This window comes from Aulostomus chinensis, chromosome 17 (assembly GCF_037954235.1).
Source record: "Aulostomus chinensis isolate RoL2024-O1b breed Wild chromosome 17, RoL_Achi_v1.0, whole genome shotgun sequence".
In the NCBI taxonomy this organism is placed as follows: domain Eukaryota; kingdom Metazoa; phylum Chordata; class Actinopteri; order Syngnathiformes; family Aulostomidae; genus Aulostomus; species Aulostomus chinensis.
In genome coordinates, this window is record NC_141336.1 from 4,458,190 (window position 1) to 4,483,616 (window position 25,427).

Genomic DNA, 25,427 nt, shown 5'->3' on the forward strand with positions numbered 1-25,427 from the left:
ACCTGGAATGGTCACACATCTGGGGTTTTGAACTTTTTTCTTTCACTCTAATTTATTTTAACAAACATTGACTAAAGATACTCTCGATTGTTCCTAACCGGCTCTCTGTTTTTTGAAGCCCTTTATGGGGAAAACAACAACAACTAATAATTAAACAGATCTGAGAGTCCTGTATAAATGGTCAAGGTACGCCAACCTGGGAGAAATGACCAAGTTCTGCCAGCTCAAATGGTACAAGAATGAGAACTTAAACGTGACAATTTAGTTGTGGGTCATTTGTAAACGATTACATCCAAAAGAGATGACTAACAGCATTTCAAATGATAAAGGGATTTTTATGAAAAGCTCTGATTGACAGAAAAGGTTGGGCGCCGCTGTCAAGGCAGCAGCAACTCCCGAGTTTTCCGACCGTCAGGGAAGGCATCACCGGTGCTGCTGAAGTGCGCAGGCTCATAACACTTTGATGCGAGCGGTAACTTCACCGGGAGCCTCCGCCGCTTGTCGCCCACAACAGCCCGCATCATCATCATCATCATCATCATAACCATCATCATCCTCCTCATCAGCAGCAGCGGCAGTGTGATGAAGACCTCTCTGCTCTGAAACACTGGATCAACCTGCAGACAGGTACGGAGCTTTGTCCGCTTTTAACCTCTCACTTCACATCGAGAAGCTGTTTTTATTCATATTTAAGAAAGCAACTAAATGACTGGTCTTTTTTTATGAAAAAACTACACATCAGAAATTTAGGAACAATCATAAAACCTGGTTGACCTTGTGATTTTGACACTCTGCTGTTGCTCACAGAGTGTGTTTCTGTTCTGAAAGCTCTATCAGCCGGAATAGCGTGTGTTTAGGTGTAGGTGTTTGAATTTCAATCTATTAATAGAGTCTCCCACCTGCAGCACACAGGCTACCTGTTGTGTGCCTCGCAGGTGAAGCTGCACGCTCTTAATAATCCTATTAAAATGCATGTATGAAAATAGTTTCTGTGCCATTATAATATCAAAGATGGAACAGGGAATGAGAAATAGGGCAACAAACAGAGGAGATATTAAACTATAAGACACCAGTGGAGTGTTTTACTATGCTTAGTGGTAGGTGAAGGGGATATATTGGCCATGGATTTATTATTCTTATGTGTCAGGACTGTAAAAAAAAAAAAAAAAAAAAAAAGGTAGTGGATTTACAGGAGAAAGCTGCAGCTGAGGAGGTGCTGCTGGGGCTGATTTGATAGCAGAAGCTTAAAAAGTCTTTGAACTGCCGCTGGAGCGATAAGCGAGGAGCGCCATCCCATCGCTGTAGTATATCTGAAAAATGAAATAGTGGAATAAAACTGGCTGCCTGGAGACACTCTTTAACTGGACACCATGAGCAGAGAAGAGAGGAGGTATTTCATTTCGAGATCTTCATCCGTGAAAAGCAGAGCAAATTGCAAATGTAGAGCAGGAGATGGTGGAGAGCAATTTTCCTGGGAATCAGGTATTTCTCATGTGGAAATGTGATTCTGAAAATGACATTTCATCTGGCCTCAAACTGGGCTTTGCACTTCTATAATGAAAAAAAAAAGGGGGGGGGGGGTTCTGGTAAGGGAATAGGCAGCGGCCAGTATTTTCTTTAGCATGAATTATTGTAGTCAGCCAACACATTGATTGCCTCCGATATGACAAAAAAAGACGAAGGTTCTCCTCCCATGACTGAATCCTGAATGTGTTTGTGATGGGTCTTACGCTGAAATTGTCAACCAAAATACATGTGACGTGACCGACGTTGAACTACTTTTCTTATTTTGCGCAATGAGCGACTATCGTGTTTCTTGAAGTGTTGTATTTTGTATCTAAATCTGCTGTTGGGCCGCCAGCGCCATCAGAGTGTAATGATATGCTAATTCAGCTACAGATGAGGCTTGATTGTCCAGTATTAGTCGTGAAATATCCACTATTGCTTATTGATTGCTCAAAAACTCAAGTTGCAGTCGCTTAACAGGTCTATTAAGACAGAAAGGTCATGATGGTAGAATGGTGAAATTAGAACATGTGCCACTTTTCTGTCCGTTCGCAAACTGCGTCTGCCGAAACGCGTTTCAGAAATTCAACACTTGTTGGTGCCTGCACTGTAAGTCAGGAGCTGTGTGATGAAATCCTTTCCCAGAGGCCCAAGCTGGATCCCTGTCAATTTTTCGTTGCCGTTGCTGACTTCCTGTGACCGCCATATTGGATTAGTGATGTTTACAAGATTATTACTATCTTTTAAAAACCTTTTTTTTCTTTTGCTGTGACATTTTACTGTTTTTGGTGAGTGGGTGATGACGAGCACTGGTGGGTACCCACAGCAGCTGTGGGCAGCTGACCTTTTAAATGGAATAATACAAGTTGTTTTATCCTTACTTTTTTTTTTTTTTAGATACACGGTTAATAATTTCTATCATAATATCTCCCTTGTTTTGCTATGAATTGGTATCTGCTGTTAGTTTTGGCGTCAGTTGACCAAACAAGTGAGCGCATGGTGATAAATTCATGAAAAGAAGTATTATCTTTAGCTGGAATGATGATGTATGCTTCAGATTTCAGTTCACCATTCAAAAACCAAAGTTCAGGTGACAGGTTTGCCTCTTTCAGACATCCGTCCATCCATCGTCGTCTTTCGCTTATTCCTTACTAGTAAGGGTGGCGGGGGGCCTGGAGCCTATCCCAGCATCTGCGGGCGAGAGGCGGGGTTCACCCTGGACAGGTCGCCAGTCCATCGCAGGGCCAACACACAGAGAGATGAACAACCATTCACACTCAGATTCACACCTACGGTCAATTTAGAGAATCCAATCAGCCTCGTCCCCTCTTGATGTCTTTGGACGATGGGAGGAAGCCGGAGTACCAGAGAGAACCCACACAGGCACAGGGAGAACATGGAGACTCCACACAGATAGATCCCGCCCCCGAGCCGGGACTCAAACACGGAACCTTCTTGCTGTGAGGCCACAGTGCTGACCACTGCACCACCGTGCAGCCCTCTTTCAGACAACTTTCTGCAAAATAAAGATTCCTATAATCCTGTAATATCCACTTTTGGCCACAGAGGGTGCTGTGTCATTGTCTCGCTTTAATCTAGGATTCCAAGCACTTTTCAAGCCAAGCACTATGGAAAATATATTCAAATAAAAAAACAAATGAAACGAAAACAAAAAATAATGAAGAAGGAGGTTGAAAACAACGAAACATGTGTTTCATCCTCAACTCATCAACTATCATTTTTCTGTGCTGGAGCCAAAGTGAAGCCTCCTGAGTAAAAATACAGACTTGTACCGTATATTATTGCTCAGACCTCACAGATTAAGATATTATTCCCTCAGAAAAAAAGAGCAAAACTGAAGTGTTATGCTTGACATCAACATTTAAATTCCCGTGTCTGTTACGCAGCAGAATAAATGCATTTCTTAGAGACAAGATCAGACTGAAATCATGTGCAGACTTTCGAAGGCCTTTCGGCTGCTACCTACAGAGACTTTCTTTTTAAACTGGGACGTGAGACTGGCCTGAAGGATGGTACAGATTCTCTCCACAAGAACAATACAAGCCTCTGATGAGGAATAAAGACTATATTGTGTCCGAGTCGTGACGAAGGGCAGAAGCTATTCCAGGTTTCACAGAGAAGTCTCACAACAACACGACCCCGTCCTGATGGCGATAATTGCTGCGTAACGGCACACACCAATACCCCCAAATCAGCTCATGCACTCAGGCAAAGTGCACTACTCAGACAATCAGAGGCATAAAATCTCAACTGCCTGTCCCCATGGCAACAGCAACTGCTGATTGCTGTCTGATTGTACAAAAAGTGGTGTTTGTGAAAACTTGTCACATGTAAAGTCTGTTATTCTGTAGTCAGCAGAGGACGGTAGCCGTTGGCTGGTTTTTAAAGGGACAGTAAGTAGAGCTTTATGATGATGTCACAAACAATGAGCGCTGCATCCTTTTGCATAGGCAGGATTATTGAGCGTGAGGTCTTTAAGGTAATTTCGGTGCAGTTTTGGACAGTAATTTGCTGGTTGTTGGTTGAGCTTTTGAGTGTTTATTGACAGACAAACGGCCAACAACTGATTTTTTTTTCTTTTTTCAGAAAAATGGCATGATTGCTAAGATCTAAAGACATTTGGGGTCTAAAGGGTTTATCTGAAGATTGAGCCAAAAAATTCCAATTCCAATGGTATAAAGACGACAGTCTGGAATAAAGACTTCACCTAGAATGTGTGTTTTGCCCCAAACCTGTTACCTGGAAAAACTACAACTCATCTGGCGTGACTAGCTGGAGCATTCAGTTGAAACAAATTGCTCAAGCACATCCACGCCCATTCATGGAAGGGTTAGACGCCTATTTAGGGTCACATGAAAGCCAGAATTACCTTTTGGAGGACTTGCTTTAACGCCCTACGCAAACAATGGCAATGGAGAGTGATTTGTTGTGTTGGCACACAAGTTCAACAACAGCATGCAAAGAGTGGCGGTTACCGATGTACAGACACAGGGAAGATTGTGCTCAGGGGCCAGGTTTAGATGGTCACACACTGCACTCTGTAAGCTCCAATTAGAATCCTGTGTTTCAGAGCACCATAAAACTTTGACTTCCAAAAAAAACCCTGATAGACACATCCATCATTTCATGAAGTTGCACCAACAAAAGCCTCTACAGGAGCAAATATGTGCCCTAATTTGAAGCTTAACTTTTTCCCTTTTAAAACACCGTAAAGGGAACCTTTCATCCTCACTGCAAAATTCCAATGTTCCCGATCTGATACCCCATCCCTAGACTTGCCCTTGAGACTTCATGATTCCCAATTCAAGCCAGCCAGTTGTGTTGTGAGTGCTGTCGTAAGAGTGGTGGTCTTTTGAGGTCTTTCCGAATGATTAGGTTGGAATAAAGTCTGTCAGAAAATGAGGCTCCCTCTCACTTGATTAAATACCTCAGTAAATATTTTCCCTTTCGGTCGGTTCTTCGCTACACCATGATCATTTTGTAAACTGCGTCCAGTTGAGTCCACAAACCAGTTGTCCGCTCCTTTTATACAGTCTGTAGTTCTCAGTTTGTGTCTCATGAATTAGCATATAGCAGGAGAACAGCAATAACCATAAGTTTCTCTAGAAAATAATCAAGCAATGTTGTTTGTGAAGCCCCAGAAGTCATTTAAAAGCTCTTAGCTGTGTTGTAACGGTATTTTTCAGAATCCTTCAGACTCTTCTGTGGTATGAGTAAGCGAAAGATAAAAGCTGAGCCGAAGCTTTATCTTTCTGCAGCATGCCGTGAACAGAGGCTGCTGGGGAGACTTGAAGGTTCTCGGGCATTTATTGAAACTGAGCTCTGGGGGAAAGACGCCTCAGTGTCAACAATGGATTCAAGAAACAATCCCTGCAATCCAGGGATGGACGGAGTTTGTATAGTAGGCTTATACCCCTGGGGCTCACTCTTCCTGATGAATGGCAGTCCAGACACTCGTTCTTTTACTAATACAATCGATGAAATGCAGTCTTTCAGGTAGAGGAGGAGGTATGTAGAACCCTCTGTGTAACTTAGTCTAACCTCTGTGGTGACAATTGTTTCTCTTTTTATTTTTTCAAATTTGTCATTCATTTGTGGGATATTGTCTCAGCAGCATTTGGCGACACCCCTCAGTCCTTCCCTGGCTTGAAAGACACTGTGCTCTCGGCATCAAACAAGTTCTCGACTTTAAGTCATCAAATATAGAATAGAACTGAATGCAAGCTGTTATTATATTAGCCAGAATAAACGTCGCTCGTTTATGCTTCGTTGTCTCCGTAGACCATTTAGTCAACTGGTACTGATAGACGGTCAAAATGTACTTTGAAATGCCACATAAAGGTTCAACAACTGAGGCAAATAGCGCACAGAAGCTCTATTGATTATTGATTTATTATTGATGAGTATGTTCCTTCTCCTCAGGATGACTGAGGTGATGAACTCTCTAGAACCAGGGACAGAGGACTTCAGCGGCGGAGCAGGAGGGGACCAGGGTGCAGTATCCTTCCAGGTGTGTGTGTGTTCATACGATTTCACCTATTCTGTCCTGTGTTATTAGAATAGAAATCATCCAACGGTGAGTCACAGGAGTGATGAGCAGGAGTAAAATGTGGGTTGACTCAAGTCTCAAACGCTGCTGTGACTCAAATATTCGTCTTTTCCAGCAGAGACAAGGCAGATGTTGCCCAACACCGTGATAACACTGGAGATTGATTACTGCTGTATTTACACAGCTAGAGCTTACAAGTTCCCCCAAAATGTTCTGAGAACATCTCCGCTGGTGTTGAGAAACATTCCTAGAACATTCCCAATTGGTCAATGTGGAATTCTTAAAGGTTAAGAGGACATTTGACAGGTTTTCAGGGAATGCTCAGGAAATTTTAGGAAATAATTTAGTTGGGCTCCGAGGACGTTCCATCCAGGTGCCCGAACGGTTCCTGTACCTTCAGAACAGGCTCTGCAAACATTTTAGAGACATAATATTGAGATCTTAGGGGAACTTCCTAAATGTTCCCTGAGCACCGACCAAATATTATCCCCCTACCTTGAAATTACCAGTGGGAACGGAACGAGTCGAGATCCTTCTGGAAACACAAAATTTGCAGCTGGGACACTTTTTCCTTTTAAAACCTAAAAAGGAACATTTTCATACAACGGAAAGGGAGCCAAACCTGATTGTTTTCTTTATCAACAAGTTTCTCTTTGTGATACTGCAGAATGGCCATAAAATCAACAAAACTGTCTCATGGGGAACGTTATTGTCTGATAAACCAATATTCAAACATTCAGATTAAAGCTTCCATAAAATGTTCTTGTAACACCAACGGACACTGTCTCTTAGGAAATATTGGCTTTGGCACAGGAGTTTCATCGCGAGAGGAGAATGGGTTTAAGAATGTTCCCCAGCGTTCTGTAAAGGTTTGGAATATTCTTCGACTTTAGAGGATATTACAGAGGGTTCTCAGAACATCACCTCCTACGTGGGTAATGGCCCAGCTGAGCTATAAATATTGTGAAGAAATGGGAAGAATTATTTCTTACTTCTTCACTGCGCTGTTTGTTTTCCGGCTTTTCATTCTGATATTTAATGAAGAGATCCTCAAATAGAGGAAACACAACTACGCATAAACACATGCATTCAAAAAAATGACACAGCCAAAGTAGACTGTTGGTTACGTTGATCTGATGATCTGCATGACCACTGTTGCAAACCAACATGTTCCTCTCTTTTTTATGTTCCCCTAACACATTTCTGTGACAGTTTTTCCCCCCGTTTACTAGATTCTTGATGGTAACCTGCACTGACTCAAAGGTCCAGTTGACATGCAGCCATTTTTATAAACACAGCTTCTTGGACGCACAGACTTAGAACACATTTACGACCGGAGGCGTTTTTGTCCAGCAATTAACAAATAGGTGCTTAAAGCCGCTCAACTAAAAGTTGCGTTGAGATCATTTCAGATGTATAAATGATATCCCAGTCAGCACAGCAGATGCGTGTGTGAGGGAAGAAATCATCAGATGTCTGGCATCTTTTATCGCGCACTCACATGGTTCGTACTTTCCCTAATCCAATTATTACCGCATTGTTGTTCTTTTGCATGCGGTGTTCTTATCCCTCTAAAATATGATTCCCCCCCTGCAGTTAACCTTACATAAGAGTTCAGATATTCCCAGATACCCATGAAAGGTATCCAAAACTGTCCAAGAGGCTCCCTTCCATAGTGGTGGAGCCCACTGATGGAGCAGAGGTGGAGAGCGGCGAGCTCCGCTGGCCGCCGGACGAGGCAAGCTCTCCAGACCCTCAAACCGAGAGACAGAGAGCTGAGGGAGAAACTGCAGGTGAGGAGAGGAGAGGTTTCTTTGGTCAGAAGACACAGTGAAACAGTTAATCATGTTGTTGTGGGAGGCAGACACATAATTGTTTTTGTACGCTGGGACACAGTGAGACTTTCTGACATTCCACCTTGTTTACACTCATAGTTTGAGTGTGTTTCATTTACCAAAAGAGAGACAAACAGAAAAAAAAAAGTCTAATCGTATGATTAGAATTACTTTGCTCAATTTTTTCAGGGCATTGTAATAATATTGATATTTTGAATTCCTTCCATGGACAAAAAGCTTCAAAACCTGATATTGTGGCATCCAGTAGATTGATTATTTTATGAAAGTCGTAAGACATCACCTCATGATAAAGCTACTGCAGCCGTCATCAATCTGCCGATCCTGTCTTTGACTCATTTTGGTGGATCCCTCTCGAGTGCGTGAGGTGTAATGTACCAAAACAACCATGTAACTGACCTGCATGACTGTGGGAGTCCAGTTGCTGCCGCATCTGTGTCAGTAACATCATCTAAAGGCATTTAAAATGGCTTTAGTGCAGGAGACGATGCAACACAGCCTGGTGAGGTCCACAACTGCCTAAATGGCCGCTGCTCCCAACTTAATTGCAACAAACGGAACAAAATTGGGCCAAAGTAACCAAATCTTCATGCCAAAGCTGTACAAAGCATGCTTTGTGATGTCTGTCCTCAATAAAACAAGCAAATACTTTTTAAAATGTTTGCTTTCTAAATGGAGTTTGGACTTAAGCCTCATGGTATCATGTTAATGTTTTATTATATGACATAGCTCTAAATTGACCGTAGGCGTGGCTGTGAGTGTGAATGGTTGTCTGTCTCTATGTGTTGGCCCTGCGACGGACTGGCGACCCGTCCAGGGTGAACCCCGCCTCTCGCCTGAAGGCTGCTGGGATAGGCTCCAGCCCCCCACCCCCTCCCGTGACCCTTAACCGTTAAGCGGTATAGAAAATGGATGGATGGATGGATGGATGGATGGATGGATGGATGATATAGCATTGCAACAGGACAGACAAAGCGGGCCTACATTACCTGCAGCTGTATGGGGTCCTCCAAGGAAGCTTGACTACATTAATGTGCAGTAAAAGTAGTAGAGAACACGTGGAGGAGGTTCAGGTGGGCTCAGCTGAGGAGTGGCTGGGTTTGAGTCCTGGAAGGCCCCTACTGGGCCCTTTTGTCTTGGGTCACCAAAGTTCCTACAAATGCCCTAAACGTAAGCTGTCTAAACATAAAAGCAAAGAGGGAAGGAGTTTACCAGAACCAGCAGGATTGGTCCTTTGTGATCCATTAACATGGCCACAAAACTGAGCAGCAACCCATCCAGTAGATTTTGAGCTATTTCTGTCAACAGAACCTTTTCTGTCGCTCGCTCTCTCTCTCTTTCTCTTTCTCTTCCAGGGCTGAAACAGAGAAAAAAAAATGTGTCTAAAATGTAGTAAAATGAAAGCTTGTTGAATCACGTAGCTTCTGCGCATTCTTCCAGATGAGGACCAATCATACGCCGGTGTGGATGAAGAGGCTTCAGGGGCGGAGATGCAGGATTCCAACTGAACAAACCTTCCTGCCAAACCCACTGTAACTGTGAGCTTGTCCAGATTTGGATGAATGAGTCCAATAGTAGAGCACATGTGTGGATAGAAAGATCACGGAGACAGATTCCCCAGTCCCCATCTGACGGGCTTGGAGCCAGACGCGCGTCATCGCCTTCTCCATAAGTCCATGGAAGGTGTTTTTCATTTGCCGTACATATCATGTGCTGGTGAAAGAGTTTAAACTGACTCATACAAGCTAATGAAGGCGACTGAGGGATCAAGCCAGCATCCCTTGACCCTCCCGTTCACTAGTTTGCACTTTTCCTCTGACTAAACGTCCTTTTCATGAGCTTAAAACAAACAATTCAATTCTTAATTTCCCAGCATTTGGCAGCGATCTTGTTTTTATAATGTACAGAGACAAAACTTGAGCTTGAGTCTAAGCTCGGTTTAATACAGCCAACATCGTCAGATTTAATGTGCGGAACATTTTCTCTCTCTGGCTCCAAGCCCTCAACTTCAAGGTGCCCATGCCCATCGTCTGCATCTGGACAGATGTTCCTAAATGCTGTCTGAAGAATTTAGCTCATGTGTGCCATACTACTAATATTACTTCTACTAATACTACTACTACTACTACCAAGGTAGCTACTGTATTTTGTGCACAGTTTTTACTTAAACTAGACATAAATGACATCCCTGTCTGTGCTGACTGCTGTAGTTTGGTGATCCAGGCCTCCCTATTAACTTTGTAATGATAGCTCCTGTGTCTTATTTGATCAAGAAAGCCCTCATCACTTTATTCGGTGTTAAAAGGATACATTCTTTAATATATGATGTGAACACGTTGTTATACAGTAGGTGTTTAAAGGGAATGTAATCGTGTTCTGTTTAACTTTGGACAACAGCAATATTAACTTAAGGCGGACCATTTTGCTACAGAAAAGAAGTCTATTTTAGATGTGCGTCGCTTATCACAAACCTGTTATTTTTTAAAATATTGGAGGCCGGAATTATTGCACAACTAATAAACCTTTTCAAAATTCTTAAAATGTTCTTATGTTTATTGTCCCTGTGGATCAAAGAGAGTCTTGGAAGGTGTTGAAGTTCCACAAAAGTGTGATAAATTTGTGGCCATGAGATATAAATTCTTCCCCACGATTTCATTTATTTGTGTTCATGAGCTGTAAGTTGTTGCTTTGATGAATAAGGGCCACAAGATGAAGGCAAATGCCACAATTTGATGAATGAGCGGCCAGGAGATGTGACTTGTTCCCATGCTTTGATTTATTTGTGGCAACGAGATATTAATTTGATCAATTCATGGCGACAAGATGTTAATTGTCCCAATGCCGCGATAGATTGTGTCCTCAAAACATGCAGTGAATTGTTCACACGATGTCATTTATTTGCAGTCATGAGATGTAACTTCCTCCTATGCTTTGATCAACCGTCCTCAAAGCAGCAGTGCTTTTTCATAACCGCATTATTTCACAAAAAGTGTTTTTTTTGAATAAAGGATAGGCGTCCTTTGGGAGAGCAGCAGCGTTTCACCTCGTGTAGCTTTTCATTGAAGCAGTTGTGTTTTTTCTCCTCTGAGCTGGAGGCTGCAGCAGGGATCCAAACTCCCTGCTCTTATTTTAGTCTGATTTATGCTTCTTGCCTCATAGCTATTCAAGGACAGTAAACCCTCCATCTGTTGAGGATACACTTCATAGGCAGGTGTTCAAAAGTTCCATATTATTGGGACTCACAAATAGTAACATGAAGACAGAGAAGAGGCAACTTTATGCATACAGTAAAGCGTTCTCATTCATGGGTGAAATTTTCACTGGCATTATGACTTTACAAAGAAAAAGTGGAAGTGTAGACAGAGAAGCGGAAGACAGAAAAACAGGAACTGTCGCTTCGGTGTCCACCGATTGAATTAAAATGCGCGGATCCTTCTGGGCCTCAGGTCATTTTTATAATTTATTCAACATTCAACTTGGCCTTTGGGCACCACCTAAGATGACATTTTCAACCTGCAAAGCACTGCCAACCTTCAGTAGGTATGCCTTTAAGTCTGCATTTCATTTCTTCTGTGCTCCTCAGATTTATTGATGAAATTTACAGACATTTTGAGCATCTGATACTGATAGTGGTATGACTTTTAGCTCTGTTGTGCTTGCATAAGCCAACATTTTACACATGAAATTTTGATTTTTAACCAGAAAAACAAAAAAAAATCCATATATATATATATATATATATATACATATGGATTTTTTTTGTATATATATATATTTTTTGCAGATTTTTATTCCAACCAAGCAAAAGCAACACATGATCCAACAAATGAGCTGTGTGGACACAGCTTGATTGATTCATGTAGAATCAGGTGTTGCTTTTGCTTGGTTGGAATGAAAACCTGCAGCCCTTTACTGGACCAGTTTGACACCCCTGGTCTAAGGCCTTCAGTGTGGTACTGGTGAAAAGGATTTTATTATGGTCATTCGGGGTTTTTTTTATAAAACAGATTTTTCTCTCATATTGTCAACTGCTTTGACGCCTCATTTACACTCTGTTACAGCTCGTTTCACTTTGGCCCCGCCTCCTGAAAGCACTGTCTGATCTGATTGGTCAGACTGAACAACTTCTACTGTGAAAATCACCTGTAAGTCAATGGACCTGAACTCATCCAATACTCAGCAGGAACACTGGCTGAAAACAGCAAGAATGAAGGGAAATGCGATGGATATAATTACACCGATCGCGATCAGACCACCGTCCAGATATTGTTCCGTTTACATGGACTCTGATATTCTGATATTAACCAGATTAAGACAAGGGTCACGTAAGCAGCTTTTTCGAACCGACAAAGGTCGTTGTTGGGGTAAGAAGTAATCAGATTAGGTCATGTGGAGTATTCCATTTTACATCACATTATCCAAGTGCATCGTAGAAATTTATATACCTTGATATGTGAGATGAAATCCTACCAGTTTCATGCCAGTCGAACTGCTTGACAACACATGCTCCAGCTCTCAGCGACTGTCACAAACTCACCTCCAGAGGCAGTATTCAGCAATATCAGCATTAAAAAAACTCAAAAGCATTCCAGGGCCACAACCCTGATGTAGAAAGTAGGGAAATAATCCTGACGGACAGCTTTATTTGTTACTCTGACTTCTGTTGTTGATTGTTCAATAAGAAATACATGTAAACACCTTCATCAAAAAATTCTCGTATTGAGAGCAAGGCCAACTGCCAAACTACTGCAGTACATGTAAACGTAGCCAAGTTTCACCTTCTGGTAGTTTTGTGGCTGGCTGGGGTTTTGTTTGTAGAGAAAAGTTATTAGAGTGGAGCGTTTAGTCACCTGCAACCTCAACGAATTGATACAAATATTTCATTTGCAAAGTCATGGACAAATATTCAGCTGATTATGACGCGGGCGTCTGTCTTTGTTGAATACTTCCCCCCCGCAGGCATGGCTAATTGTGTCAAAAAATAAGCTGTTTTAGTGGACGGTGGGTTGCACCTGATGCTAGTTGCAGCTGCGTCACAGTTGAAATCTTAATGTCACGCCTCAATATTTGAAACACTCCTATAAATTTGATTGCCATGACTCATTTTCACCATGAACACAGGAAAATACAGCAATGGTTTAAAAAATATAGGCATCGTTATTTTAGCCAAAACGTCTTAGCAGTTTGACAAACATGAGCCCCAACTTTAAGACTTTGAATATTTTTGGCTCTGTAGATGGATATAGGAAGAATTAACAGGAAGAAATGTATCGTGGCACAAAAATATATCAGTGTGTGGTCTTGTGTCTTGTCTTATGTACACACACGCCCACGACAAGTAACATGCGCTCCCAAGTACACTTTGATCGCTCGCTGAAGCTGATATTCAGTTAAAGGTCATGCTGGTGTCTTGATCCAGACTACAAGATGGATCCATCTTACGTCTTTCATGCCTCGCTTGTCGCTCTCTCTCTCTGGAAGTGACCTTTTCGGATGACAACCTTGTGAAGAGCACTTCATGGGAGCAAGCAGGATCACTCTTGGGAAAATGACGGGCTGTGGGGAGCCATGCCAAAGGGGGGAAAATGCAATGTCAGTTATCACTCAAATGTCACAAGCTGTTTTTCCAAGGAAGGAATACTTTTGCACCTCTCTAACACACACACACACACACACACACACACACACTGATAATTTACACATCATTCTCACAAAGGTGGAAGCTTTAGCCTCCATCAGTAAAACATCGTCACAGGTGTGCACAGGTGTAACCGCTGCATTTCTGTAATATCAACAGATGATTGTCTCTCTGACTTTGTTGTGAATCGTGACTTCAGGTTCGCTGCTGTTCTCTAGTTCTCCCCTTTTCTCGGCAAACTCAAATTCTAGTGTTAGTGACCATACGGCGGGCTATAAGGAGACGCGGTTTGTAAACTGGCGTGTTCGGACAGCTCTGCTCTCGATCACGACTTCCTCGGGGGAGGTATTTGCGCTGAGCATTGCTTATGAATGCACGTCCACTCCAAACATGCTTTTTCTACCTCTGATTTTCACTTTTCCATGTGACTTTTACCTCTGTCAAGAAGGTGACGTTGTCAGTGCTGTCTATCTTTATGTCTGTATGTTTGTGTAAAAACTATGCAGCTGATCCTCATCCTCATCAAACTTGGATTAGGATATTACTTTTTGGGGCATATTGACACCGCACAGCTAAAATTGGCATTTTTTAAAATTGGGTTTGGCTGAGGTCACCTTGTTGGAGGAGTGCAGTTCATCTCAAGTGTATATTCCTATCACTGTGAAAGGACTTATTCTGTTATTTTATCTTTCCGTCCTCACTGCCTGAACTTGTTTCTGGCATTGTCAGTTTATCTTCAGGCTGGTTTGTTGAGCCAGTCTTTTCCTCAGTCTGCTCGTGATATTAATTCATGTGTTAGTTTTGGGTTTACACCCTAGTATTCCAGTTTGCCAGTTTAATGAATGATCCAGTACTTCAGTCCCTAAATGTTTCTGATGCTCTTGGGTGCACAAGCTTTCACACCAAAGTGTGACAGTGGTGCATTTAGAAACCAGGACAGGTAAGACGTTGCTTAGGCAGCCTGAGGGCGACTTTTAACAAGGACATTGATAGACATAATTTAATTCACGCAAGATAAATAACATGTTTCTTCAATGTGTGTTGTTTGCAGAAAGCCGACCACATTCTTTCAAACTGATAACCATTTTCTCTTATATTTCTTGTATCTTGTATTTTCTCCCTTTGCATGTGTTTTCTTCAAGCAGTATTTTAAAACGAAAAGGCGTGTTTTGCCTTTAGACTGCTCACAGAAAGGTGTCTTGAGCTGGCAAAGATGTTTTTCCCTCCTGCATCACTTCTTTGTGATTCCAAGATGCGAGAAAGACCCAGCAACTGCATATTTAGCTTGAAGCGACTGGAGACAGACAGCGAGAAGCAACGGAAACAACAGAAAAACTGTCCAAAAAGGTCCGTTCTCAAACTCTTAAAAACATCGTCCTGTACCATGCCAGTCTTCTTTCTCCAGCTCAGTAATATGGATAAATTGATGGATAAATTGAGTCAGTGAACATTTTTGATAGTTTTAGCTGATATTAGTTATAAGTTGCTATTAGTGTCAAATCTGGCTGATCTTTCTGCCTTCTGGAATCACAATGAAGCAATGCAGGTGGTTAAAAACCATCTTTGTGAGCTCATTTTTGAGTGCTTGAAAGGGAAAAAAAAACCACTCTCTCTTGGTGAAATATAGCTGTAAGTTGGAGAATCAGGAGCTCCATAGCCACCATAGTTTTAACTGTGGCAGATGACTTGAACCAACTCCACATTTTGCCCCAAACAGCAACCAGCTCAGTCACATAATGTCGTCCCGCTGTTTCTCCCCTGGCTGCTTTCATTGTGCTGAATTCATTCATGTTCAGGTTAGAACAAAGAGCGTTCAGACCACGCCAGTGGCCACTTGTAAATCGGTGTATTTAAAAGTACCTTTTAACACAGCCATTAGAGCCGCTGAGTGTTGTGAGGGAGTTGTGTTTTGATGATGTCAAAGTGTGCTGTTCCAGGACTTTCATCTCCCACTCCCGCTGGCTTCAAACGGGTCTTTCAAACATGTCCATGATAGGCCGAGGTAACGCAACCGCCCTCCGCCTGCAGCCCAGCGCAACTGTCACGCAGCTCACAGGCCTTGAAAACAAGGTCGTTTGAACTGCTAATGTCAAAAGGATCAGAGACGTTTTAAGATTTAGTCTCCATAAACTGACACATACAGAGCTACGTTTACGGTACGTTTATATTCAGTTGGGCGTAGACTGGCCCAGAGGCAACTCTACCACTTGTGCTCCACTCTTTATTGATTAAAGAGAGCTGTTGTTGGTCAAGAAGTTCAGGAAACTAAATAATTAGAAACACTGCACTCATATGTATCCAACAGCTAATAGTAACATTTTGGTGTTTCAGTGTTACTCACCTCTCCAGTAACTCAAACTGGGCCAAAGCCAGAACCAACAAGTGTTTTTACAGCAGCGAATGTGTGCCCGTTTGTCCTTGTTGAGAACGCAGATACTAAACATGCCAGTGGTTCAGTGAGGGGTTACGTCACATGTCCAGAATGTTAGGATGTTCAAAGCCAAAGTCCAAACTGCTGACTGGTGATGTTGATGTTTTTGTAAATTGGTGAGACCGTCCATATCCGAAGATTTCAGGAGTTGAGCCCTGCAGCCGGATCTGGATCTCCTTCTTTCTAGAACAACTATGGGAGACTAGAAACCGCTCTGATGATGCTGCTCTCAAAACAGAGAGGCACCAAATACTGCCTGATGAAGTAATAAGCAGTAATGTTAGCAGTCATATTCCAAGGTCTTGCCAAGTAAGTTTCCACATCCGTGGAATTGGTAGTGTAATATTTGCTGCGTAACGGTAATAGAATCAATAAAATAAATAGAATAAACTTATTAAGAGAATTAAACAAACCATTAATTGAGTTTCATACATTTAATTTCCTACATTCTGGTGGATTTTTAGACACCCATTTTCCCTTTTATCAGGCGCGCCGCCAAGATTCAATCCCACCACTCCCGGCATGCACACACAAATCTACCGTATCATATGTGCACACTCACTCACTGCACTATTAGAGTTACCATTTGTAGGTCTATTGAAAAAAAGACAAATTGCCAGTAGGAACAGTAGCTAGACGTTAGAATATAGCCGTCGGTGGGAAGCTAACGCAGTTACCACCAACGGATTGTGACAAGGTAGACCAGGCAATGCACTGACAGGGCTACCCAAAACCAGGCTAAGCTAGTTAACGTGAGTCTAGCTAGCTAACTTAGCTATGTTACTCCAACACAGAGGGGACCCAAGTCTGATCACTTTGAAGCAAAAATCCTTCCGATTTATTACATCGGATTTTGTAAACACTCAAATAAGTACCGGTAACTTTACTGTAGCAGGCTAACGTTCGGTCCATCTGTTTCAGTGAGTCAGTGAGTGTTTACAGAATTGCGATTATTAAAATTGGGTTATAACAAAAAAATGGAAGGTCTAATCCTTCCCTGGATGGTTGCAAACGATTCCTGGTGCAATTTTATACAAAGGAGAGTTGGATTTATGGACTTTTTGAAGGATTTCTGAGGGAATTCAAAACTTACATCATCAGATGGGGAGCTCTGTCTCCTACTCCATAGTAGCCAGACCCGACTGCTAGCAAAAGCGAAGTGCAGGGGGAGATTGGAAAAGGCGGGCCAAGCGACAAAAATGGTATGATCCAAAAGAGGGGTGTATGAATTTTCTGAAAACCATTTAAGCTATATCTAACGCATAATATGACTGTTTAGAGCCTTTGTGCTATTAGAATAGAAAATTATTAAAAGCCTATTTTGGTGAAGTGGTTATCATTCATGGTATTTTTGGGGGGGACAAATTCACCTTTTGTAAATATTGGGGGGGGGGGGGGGGGGACTTGTACCCTGTAAACCCCCCTAAATCTACGCCCTTGCATTAAGAGTGTAAAGAACAAAGAAGGAATAAAGCATAAGAGGCATCAGTGTAAAATCAGTAGAAAACAGAAATATTAACAATAGAAACACAATGTGTGACAATGTTTTTGTTTTTTGTGGTGCAGGCTTAACGTGCAAAAATATGACCACTGCAATGGTATGACGTTCCCAGTGCAAAAAAATAATGATCCAGAAGATGTGTTAATATAAGACATGAGTAGAACAAACCCAGCCAATAGGGCAGAAGTAGACTCGACCGCAGCACTCACACCTGAACAGGAGAATGAGTTTCTCAGTGGAAAAGAGATTTTTCAGCAATCTTGTGACTGGATTTGGCATGTGACAGCGTCTCATGTTGTTTTGACACCGATTGGCTGAAGGAGCTTGTCTGTCAAGGCAGTGCTCCGCCCTCTCACTCTGGCTCTAGTCAGGAGGAGCAACGCCTCAGCTCTTGAGATCTGGAGATATGGATGGTCTCACCAGGCTGGCAAGGTCTTCCAAATGACCAAATATTAATGAACATACAGAACTGAAATTAATGTCAGCTTTAGGCCAGAGGTTGGGGTTCGATGTCAGACCAATGTTGGATGTTAACGCCCACTGGATTTTCATCTACCAACCAAATTGGATGTCTCTCAAATGTCTTACTGACATTCAATGGATGCCTACACCTATAAGTGAAAAAGATAAGGAAACTATAAGTGTAAGAAGGTATTTGGTTGTAGGTTGTAGTTTTTAAATGCAAGCAGCCCACAACTGATTGGAACGTGTGGGAGTAAATCAGCAACTGAGACCAAACTGCCCTGAAATCTGACACAGGGGAAATACATCCCCTTCCCTCCTCTGGGCTTCTTTGGGGAGCTGAGGCCCACAGAGACCAACTGAGCACTAATTAGCTTAGCTCTGTCAATGGTTGTGGGTAGGAAGTGTTAGCAAACCTCTGTCCAAAGTCATCAAGTGCACTTCTCCCAAATGATCATGGCCTGCATTAATATAACTTGGTTTGGGCAACATTTTTTCGGACATACCATCGCCGGAACTACTTTCCTGACAAAATGGCTACTAATCGATGCTGACTTTGTAAGACAGGATGAAGGGGACTACTTCTGGACAAACCAAAATACTCAACCTGATCTGTTTGATGTCTTTTGACAGAGGTAAGCTAACTCTTCCCACTGACCACAGATCCGTTACTCAGGCGCTGCGTCTGATGCGACGAGCTGCAGCAGTTTTGTGGTGGGTTGTACGCGAGGTACTGTTATTATGGTCTGAGCTCACAGGCGGTTGGCTTGTTAGCTCATACCTGGCGAGGAGGAGAAATAAGGCTATTTCCTAAAAGCTGATATGTTCCTTTAAAGGCATCATTTAGGTAAAGACCGTTTGGTGTCTTTAGGTCTTGAAAACAGAGCTGTTACCAAAGTCAGGTTTGTATGAGGAGGACTTGATGCTTCTGTGGAGAAATGCAAATTCTTGTCCCAAAGCAGTACAAGGTATGACAACAAATTTGTGCACATTTCTGATTGATTGCATCATTAGTACATCCTGAATTCATTAATTAAGCAAAATGTCACATAGAATCATGTAAAAACAGGTCAAAGTTTCGGTCTGATTTTCAGAGAACTGATGCTGACAGAGTGCCTCACGACATGAGCAGAGAGGAGGTTTCTTGAAAGGCCAACCTGATGAAACCCTGCATGAATTTGATGAAACACTTGGATGTGCATGGACTAAATTAAAGCACAGCGAGATGCAGCGTGATTGTATGAAGAGCACTTACTGTATGGACAGCAGCCAGCGAGGAGCTCCGTCTCCTCTGAGTCCTCTCAGCCTTTGAGTTCGACACCCACGCCGAGTGAAAACACCTCCATGTTCGACTCATCATGGCTGCCCAGCACAGCGCTGTGCCTGGAAATGTTTAACAGAAAACTAGCATAAATAATATTATTCATCCGCCAACACGTAGCTATTTCTCTACCTGACAGTTAGTTTGTGTGTGGCGTTGGGGGGTTTAAATCAAAACTGGACTGACTAATTGTTCAGCCAAAATGAAAAGGAATTAACGAGGAAATGCCTCTTAATTGCCGTGTTGTATTTAATATACATATTATATATTATATAATTCATAAAGAACACAAAACAGATCTCAAAAACTCATGTGGGTTTTTGTTTTTGGTTTTTTTTTTTGAGAAAGAAAAACATCCCAGCAAGCAAAACACTATGAAAAAGAAAAGCCGTGAGGGGAACGTGTGGAGGAAGTGGGACCCCGCAATAATAATCTACACTTTCTGTGTTTTTCCTTTCCTTCAAAACACACAGAGAGGAAAAATGACCAAATACATGCTGCTGATTTGCATATTATTCATAATCACACAAGCAGTTTGTCATTCAGCTGTGGCTCGGTGGAGAGCGCCTCTCCATTTGTTTGGGAGTAATGTTCCTCTCAAACATGCGGCGCAGCACAGAGTTACTCTAGTAACCTTTCCTATGAATAGCAAATGTCACCATAATCAATTTTAGATGGGGCGGCTCTGCAGGTGGAGCCTGGAGTGGCGAGGGAGGGGGAGAAGAGCTTGTTAGCTGCCGCTGGGCCAAGTGAGCCTCTGCTTACCGAACCAGACGTTTTTAGGAAGACTTTGTCAGGTAAACAGCTCTGACTCGGCACGCACAGGTCCAAATATTTGATGAGAGGAGCCGAGACGAGGCCATTTGTCGTCTTTTTTATCGGCATCGTGACATGGAATCTAGATGATCGTATTATTTCTCCCAGCACTAAAACCTCTGTAACTGATCATATTTGAACCTGACCTGAGTTACGCAGGTGGCTTTTTAATAGCATAAAAGAAAACGAAGTGAACTGACACAAATCCTTCACGGAGATATTGACTGAGTGATCAAATAATATCCAGTCATCGGTGAATGCATTTTCTCATCTAATTTAAGTCCTTTTGCTCAAGTAAACAACACATTTCCCAGCTTTTTTAAACTCTCTGAATATGTCATTGTGTGTTATATCAGTTGTCATTCATCCGGCCACTGGACCATGTTTGCCCCTCTCTCATTAAAGGGATCCTTCCCCTACTGCTGTAGCTGTAGCTGTTATTAGCCATCAGTCACCATGAAGCTAAATACATGTGGCTGCTGCATTCTGGAGTCACAAAGAAGGAATGCAGGAGGGAAAGAATGTCTTTGTGCACCCAAGACACTTATTTGTGAGAACTTGAAAGCCAATATAGTTTCATGATGAAATATTGTCCAATTCCTCTGGAACACCTTGGAGAGTTTTCTTCAGATTTGGCACAAATGTCCATTTGGCGTCATTGCAGCCCTAAAAAAAAACAAAAAACAAAAGAACAACGTTTTGGTGGTCACTGTCACCTCAGTGTAACTTACTGAAGTATGTCATACATTTCTGATCCAAAATTCTGATAGCATGATATGATTAGGTGGTGACATTTTACATCCAAAAGGACAAAGGTCAACTTTGCTGTGACATAACAATGATCCATGTTCTGTAGCACAGTTTAGCTGTCAATGGCTCAGAAGCTGTCTTCTCCACTCTACATCAGCTCTTTGTGCCTCCAGAGTTCAGGAACCGTAAGTCACGTATTTTTTTCGCCTGAAGCAAATGCTGACTGACGACTAACAACAGCAAAACACTTTCTGCACCGCCATGAGCGTAAATGATTTCAGTTGAATGTAACAGCTGGTCACAGTACCAAAACAAAAAAAAAAGGGGGGGGACGTCACACTACACCTGTTAATGAAGATTGTTGTCCCAGATGCCAGTTGACTGCTAATTACTGCGCCTTTTACAGGTGGAAAATGCAAAAACGTCACTCATTTTTAAAGGAAGCTATTGAGGGACAGAAGCACTATTAAAGCCTTTACATATTATTTTGTACTTCCAGTGTAATAACATTTTCCAATAGAGGTCCAGATGCTCACTGTGAATAAATAAAAATTCAAATCTGCCTTTGGATGTTGTCCTGTTGGTGGAGGATGTTGGCACATGTCCATGATGCTCAGGAGTCAAATCCAGCTATTTATTTCATCTCGCTCTTGTCTCTCCTTTGTGTTTCTGCTGCATGGAGCCTAATAAAGCACCAGTACCAGTACTTTCAGTTTCAGTGGAACAGAGCAGAGGACGACAACGGGGAGAGTGCAATCAAGGAAAACAATGCACAGTTTTCTCTTCTGGGAGTGAAAACAAAACAAACTCCAGCAGATGGATCTCCTCTCGTTGCTCTGCATCACGATGACCCAGATCCAAGTATTTGACAGCAACTCAGTAAATATCAGGTGGGTTTGAGGCAAAACCAGATACAGAGACGTTTGGGACTACAGTTCTGAAATGAATAGAACAGAATCTTGGGGAAAAAACACTCTCTCTCTCTCTCACTTTATGTGTATATATATATATATATATATATATATATATATATATATATATATACACACACACACATACATGTATATGTATTTATGTAAGCACCTGTCGAGATTGCTTATACACAGTGATGAACTATTGGTGGCTAACAAAAACCCTAAAAATTAGGGCATTCAAAAGCTTGTGGCTATTTTTGATGGGTTCTTTTCATTAAAAAGGTAAAAAAGAATCCTAAAGGGAACTTTCAGCAGTAAAAATAAAGTGCTGCGTTTCCCTTATCAGTAGTATTTATACTAGCATGTGCTACATAGGAAGATGTCCCTGATGTTCACAACGTAAATCTGTTTTAAAGGGACAACAAAACTGCTCCCTCACCTTAAAATGACTCAGCTAACTTTGATTTGTCTGGAGTCCCCAAGTCCCATAACACCTCAGGTTTAATGTGTTTTCCAAGAATCGGCCCACTTCCCCACTAAACTGTGTAACGAAGAACATTAGACTTAGCATAGAAAATATTTACCCAATACATGAAGCCCAAGGCTGCAAAGACTCGCTCACAAGTTAAAATCAGTGCTTGCTTTAACTGTTACTTCTTGTGAGTGAAAATCTCCCAAAATGAAAGTCTTCACACGTACAGTCGCTGAGCTGATGTCCTTCCCGCCTCTGTTGATTTTAGAAGCGAAGAGGAGAGACATTTACAGCGATTCTCTCGTTTCAATGTGTCATATTGCTGCACAGTAAATAACACTTCTAATGAAATTGTAGTGTTCCTCATTTTCACTGAAAGCCTGTGAGAACTGCCAGGTCACGAAGAGCCTCTGGGCCTCTCAGACTGAGCAGAGTCTTTGCATCTGTGGTCTGTCCACATGACACGCAGCTGATGATGCTGTTTGCATTATTTAAAGTTTATCCAGCTCCTGGTGTCATAACATTTTCATCTGCAGCCTATCACGAGCCCCTCCCACAGGGCTTACTTCACCCTCTCCTGGTGGTGCTGAAGGGTTGGTGAGACGACTAGAATGTCTTCGTGCTCAAGAGCTCAGAGGTGCTTATACCTGCTCCAGTACACTTGTGATGCTCCACACAGTACAGACAACCACAACAGGAAGAGACAACCAGGCAAGCAGAGATTCTGGAGGAGGTTAGTTCATGAGAGTCGTTAGCGAGAGCACGAAGACTTGAGGGAGATGAATGATGGAGAGCCGAGTTGAGTGACCTGCTGCATTGAAGGCATTTATCTCCTGAGCCGATGATGCAACTGTTTGTTTCCTGCCCTGGAAGGAAATATGAAAGCTCTCTGAAAACCGAAATTGACAAAGCGGCAGAAACCGAACCAAATCTGAATGAAAGAGGCAGAAAAACTTTGGCTTCGAGACCTCAACTTAAGTCTGAAGAAAATACAGTACTTTCACAATATCTATCAGTGCAGCGATACACACACACACACACACACACATATATATATATCTCAACAAAAAGAGCACAATAAAATCCACATGCAGGTACAGGTGCTGGCTGATGATGGTTTCAGTCTTAACGGTTTCAGTTAAGACCTGATTTGTTCAGAGAGAACAGGTTCAGCGGTAACCCCCCCTGACGACCTACATTTCCTCCCTGGTGACGTCTATGTGCCGGTCAGGTGTGTTATTGAACTCACAGCATCACCTGAAGCAGCTCACACAGCAGACAGTGTCATTTTCACCCCTGCAGCCATTAAAAAAACTCTGACCTTTTAAAAATAGAAGGCAATGTCTTATTTATATGAGAATCTCATATATTTTTAAGTGAAATGGTGGAGAAGAGCTGGACCTGGCTGCATCCTGGCTTTTATTACCTGCAGCTCGACTCCAGCCAAAGCAAGGAGACACATTATTCCTTGCAAAGGCTTTTTCTGGTTTCATCTTCTCACTGGCTAATTTGATATTTCAGGTATTGTGCGGTTACTCTGAAAATCAGCAGTATAATCATTCTCATTTTGGTCCCTAACCTGGATGAAGGTAAAAATCTTTTTTTGACTTTGAGAAAAGATCCTTTTAGTGATTAAATGCCTCCGTCACAGGGGTAATCTGGAGAGAGTCCAACGGTCATACCAAGCCTTGGGTTCTTTTATCAGAACATGAAGGATACATGAAATTAACCTGATCTCTAACGTGACCTTTCACCATGTAGCAACAGCTGGAACTTCAGAGCTCTCCTGAGACCGCACTCACATGTCACTTCACATTTTTTAACGAAAACATCATTGATATACAGCATTGAATTTAGCCGAATACCAAAACCACATTTCCCTCTTGAATCTGGCATTCTGGCCTCCTCTCTTAGGAGTTTCCAAGAGGAAGGGAATCTGGCGGTGATAAAACAGTCCTGTCAGCCAAGCTTATTTTCCTGATTAGAGCATAATTTCATATCAGGTGTGACGTTTGTTTTTAAAGTAAAGTGAAATCTAAACCAAATGCCATGTTTCTGCACAGCTTTGTGGAGGTGTTTTTCCGCCCCTGGTGTTGATTGGCTAATTGGATGGGGGGGGGGGGGGGGGGGCAAGGAATTTTGCAGCATAGGGGGGAAAAAAATAATAATTTTGCACTAAAATGTTAATTCCTATTGATATATAAGAGACAAAATAATGCAGTAGAAAAGTAGTGCCATTTGTTTCCAGCAGCTGATATCTGGTACTGATTTTGAGTCCCTGAGTTACATGACATGGAATCTACAAAAAGAAAATCTTTTGTATTAAAATATTCTTTTAAGACATAGGAGTCCATAAATACAATAAAACAATCTTCTATTTGTCCTCTGAACATCACGTATGTTGTTGATACTGGAGGGACAATGCAGTGAATGGAACACGACGAATGACACCTTCTTTCGAAACAGGACATCAACAGGAAAGAAAAATCACTGTTGTCAGTAACGTTTGTGTTTCTGAGCTCAAGCATGTCTGCATGTCTTTGGACTGTGGGAGGAAGCTGGAGTACCAGAGAGAACCCACGCAGGCACAGGGAGAACATGGAGACTCACACAGAAAGACCCCGTGCTCCAGCCGGGACTCAAACCCGGAACCTTCTTGCTGTGAGGCGACGGTGCTGACCACTGCTCCACTGTTTTGCCTCCATCCACAACGTTTTAGTTATCCTGCTAACAGACTGACAAACCAGCGCTGGTGATCACATGGTCTCAATGTCAGGGGGTAACGGTACCACCACATTTACAAAGAGCTTCAGTAACAATTCACGACTGTATTTTTTGATTTGATGAATAACCTGACAACAACTGCTTGCCCCTGGGAGCTAGACCAACTTAACCCGGTATTGTGTTGGTGCAGGTTACAGAATGCTGCAGTTATTGCAAGCAGATGCATATTTTGACGTGTCTGTTGTTCAGGTGTCCACACACTTGTGTAGGCAGTGCAGATGGAAGATAGAAGGAAATCTCAGAAGGGCATGTGGCTGTCAGCAGAATATTGAAACCAAAGTTAAAAACCTAATCAAAGGAAAGCAAGATATGATATAGACACATTTTGTGTGTGTGTGTGTGTGTGTGTGTGTGTGTGTGTGTGTGTGTGTGTGTGTGTGTGTGTAGGTTTTGATACTGGTTCTCGTCA

The 25,427-nt window shown here is 42.2% G+C and overlaps 1 protein-coding gene across 2 annotated transcripts; it reads left to right on the plus strand.

The window, feature by feature from the left end:
* Nucleotides 1-451: 451 nt before the first annotated feature.
* Nucleotides 452-10,814, plus strand: LOC147246068 (protein LBH-like). Of its 2 annotated transcripts, none has more exons than XM_086182393.1 (4): nt 452-627; nt 5,950-6,025; nt 7,695-7,869; nt 9,370-10,809. In XM_086182393.1, exons 2-4 carry the CDS (start codon nt 5,951-5,953, stop codon nt 9,435-9,437), a joined length of 318 nt encoding a protein of 105 aa, XP_086038519.1. In that variant the 5' UTR covers nt 452-627; nt 5,950; the 3' UTR covers nt 9,438-10,809. The 2 variants fall into 2 exon arrangements, with proteins under 2 accessions (XP_086038519.1, XP_086038520.1); XM_086182394.1 differs by lacking the exon at nt 452-627 and adding an exon at nt 3,851-3,920 and having other exon boundaries at nt 9,370-10,814.
* The last annotated feature ends 14,613 nt before the right edge of the window (nt 10,815-25,427 follow it).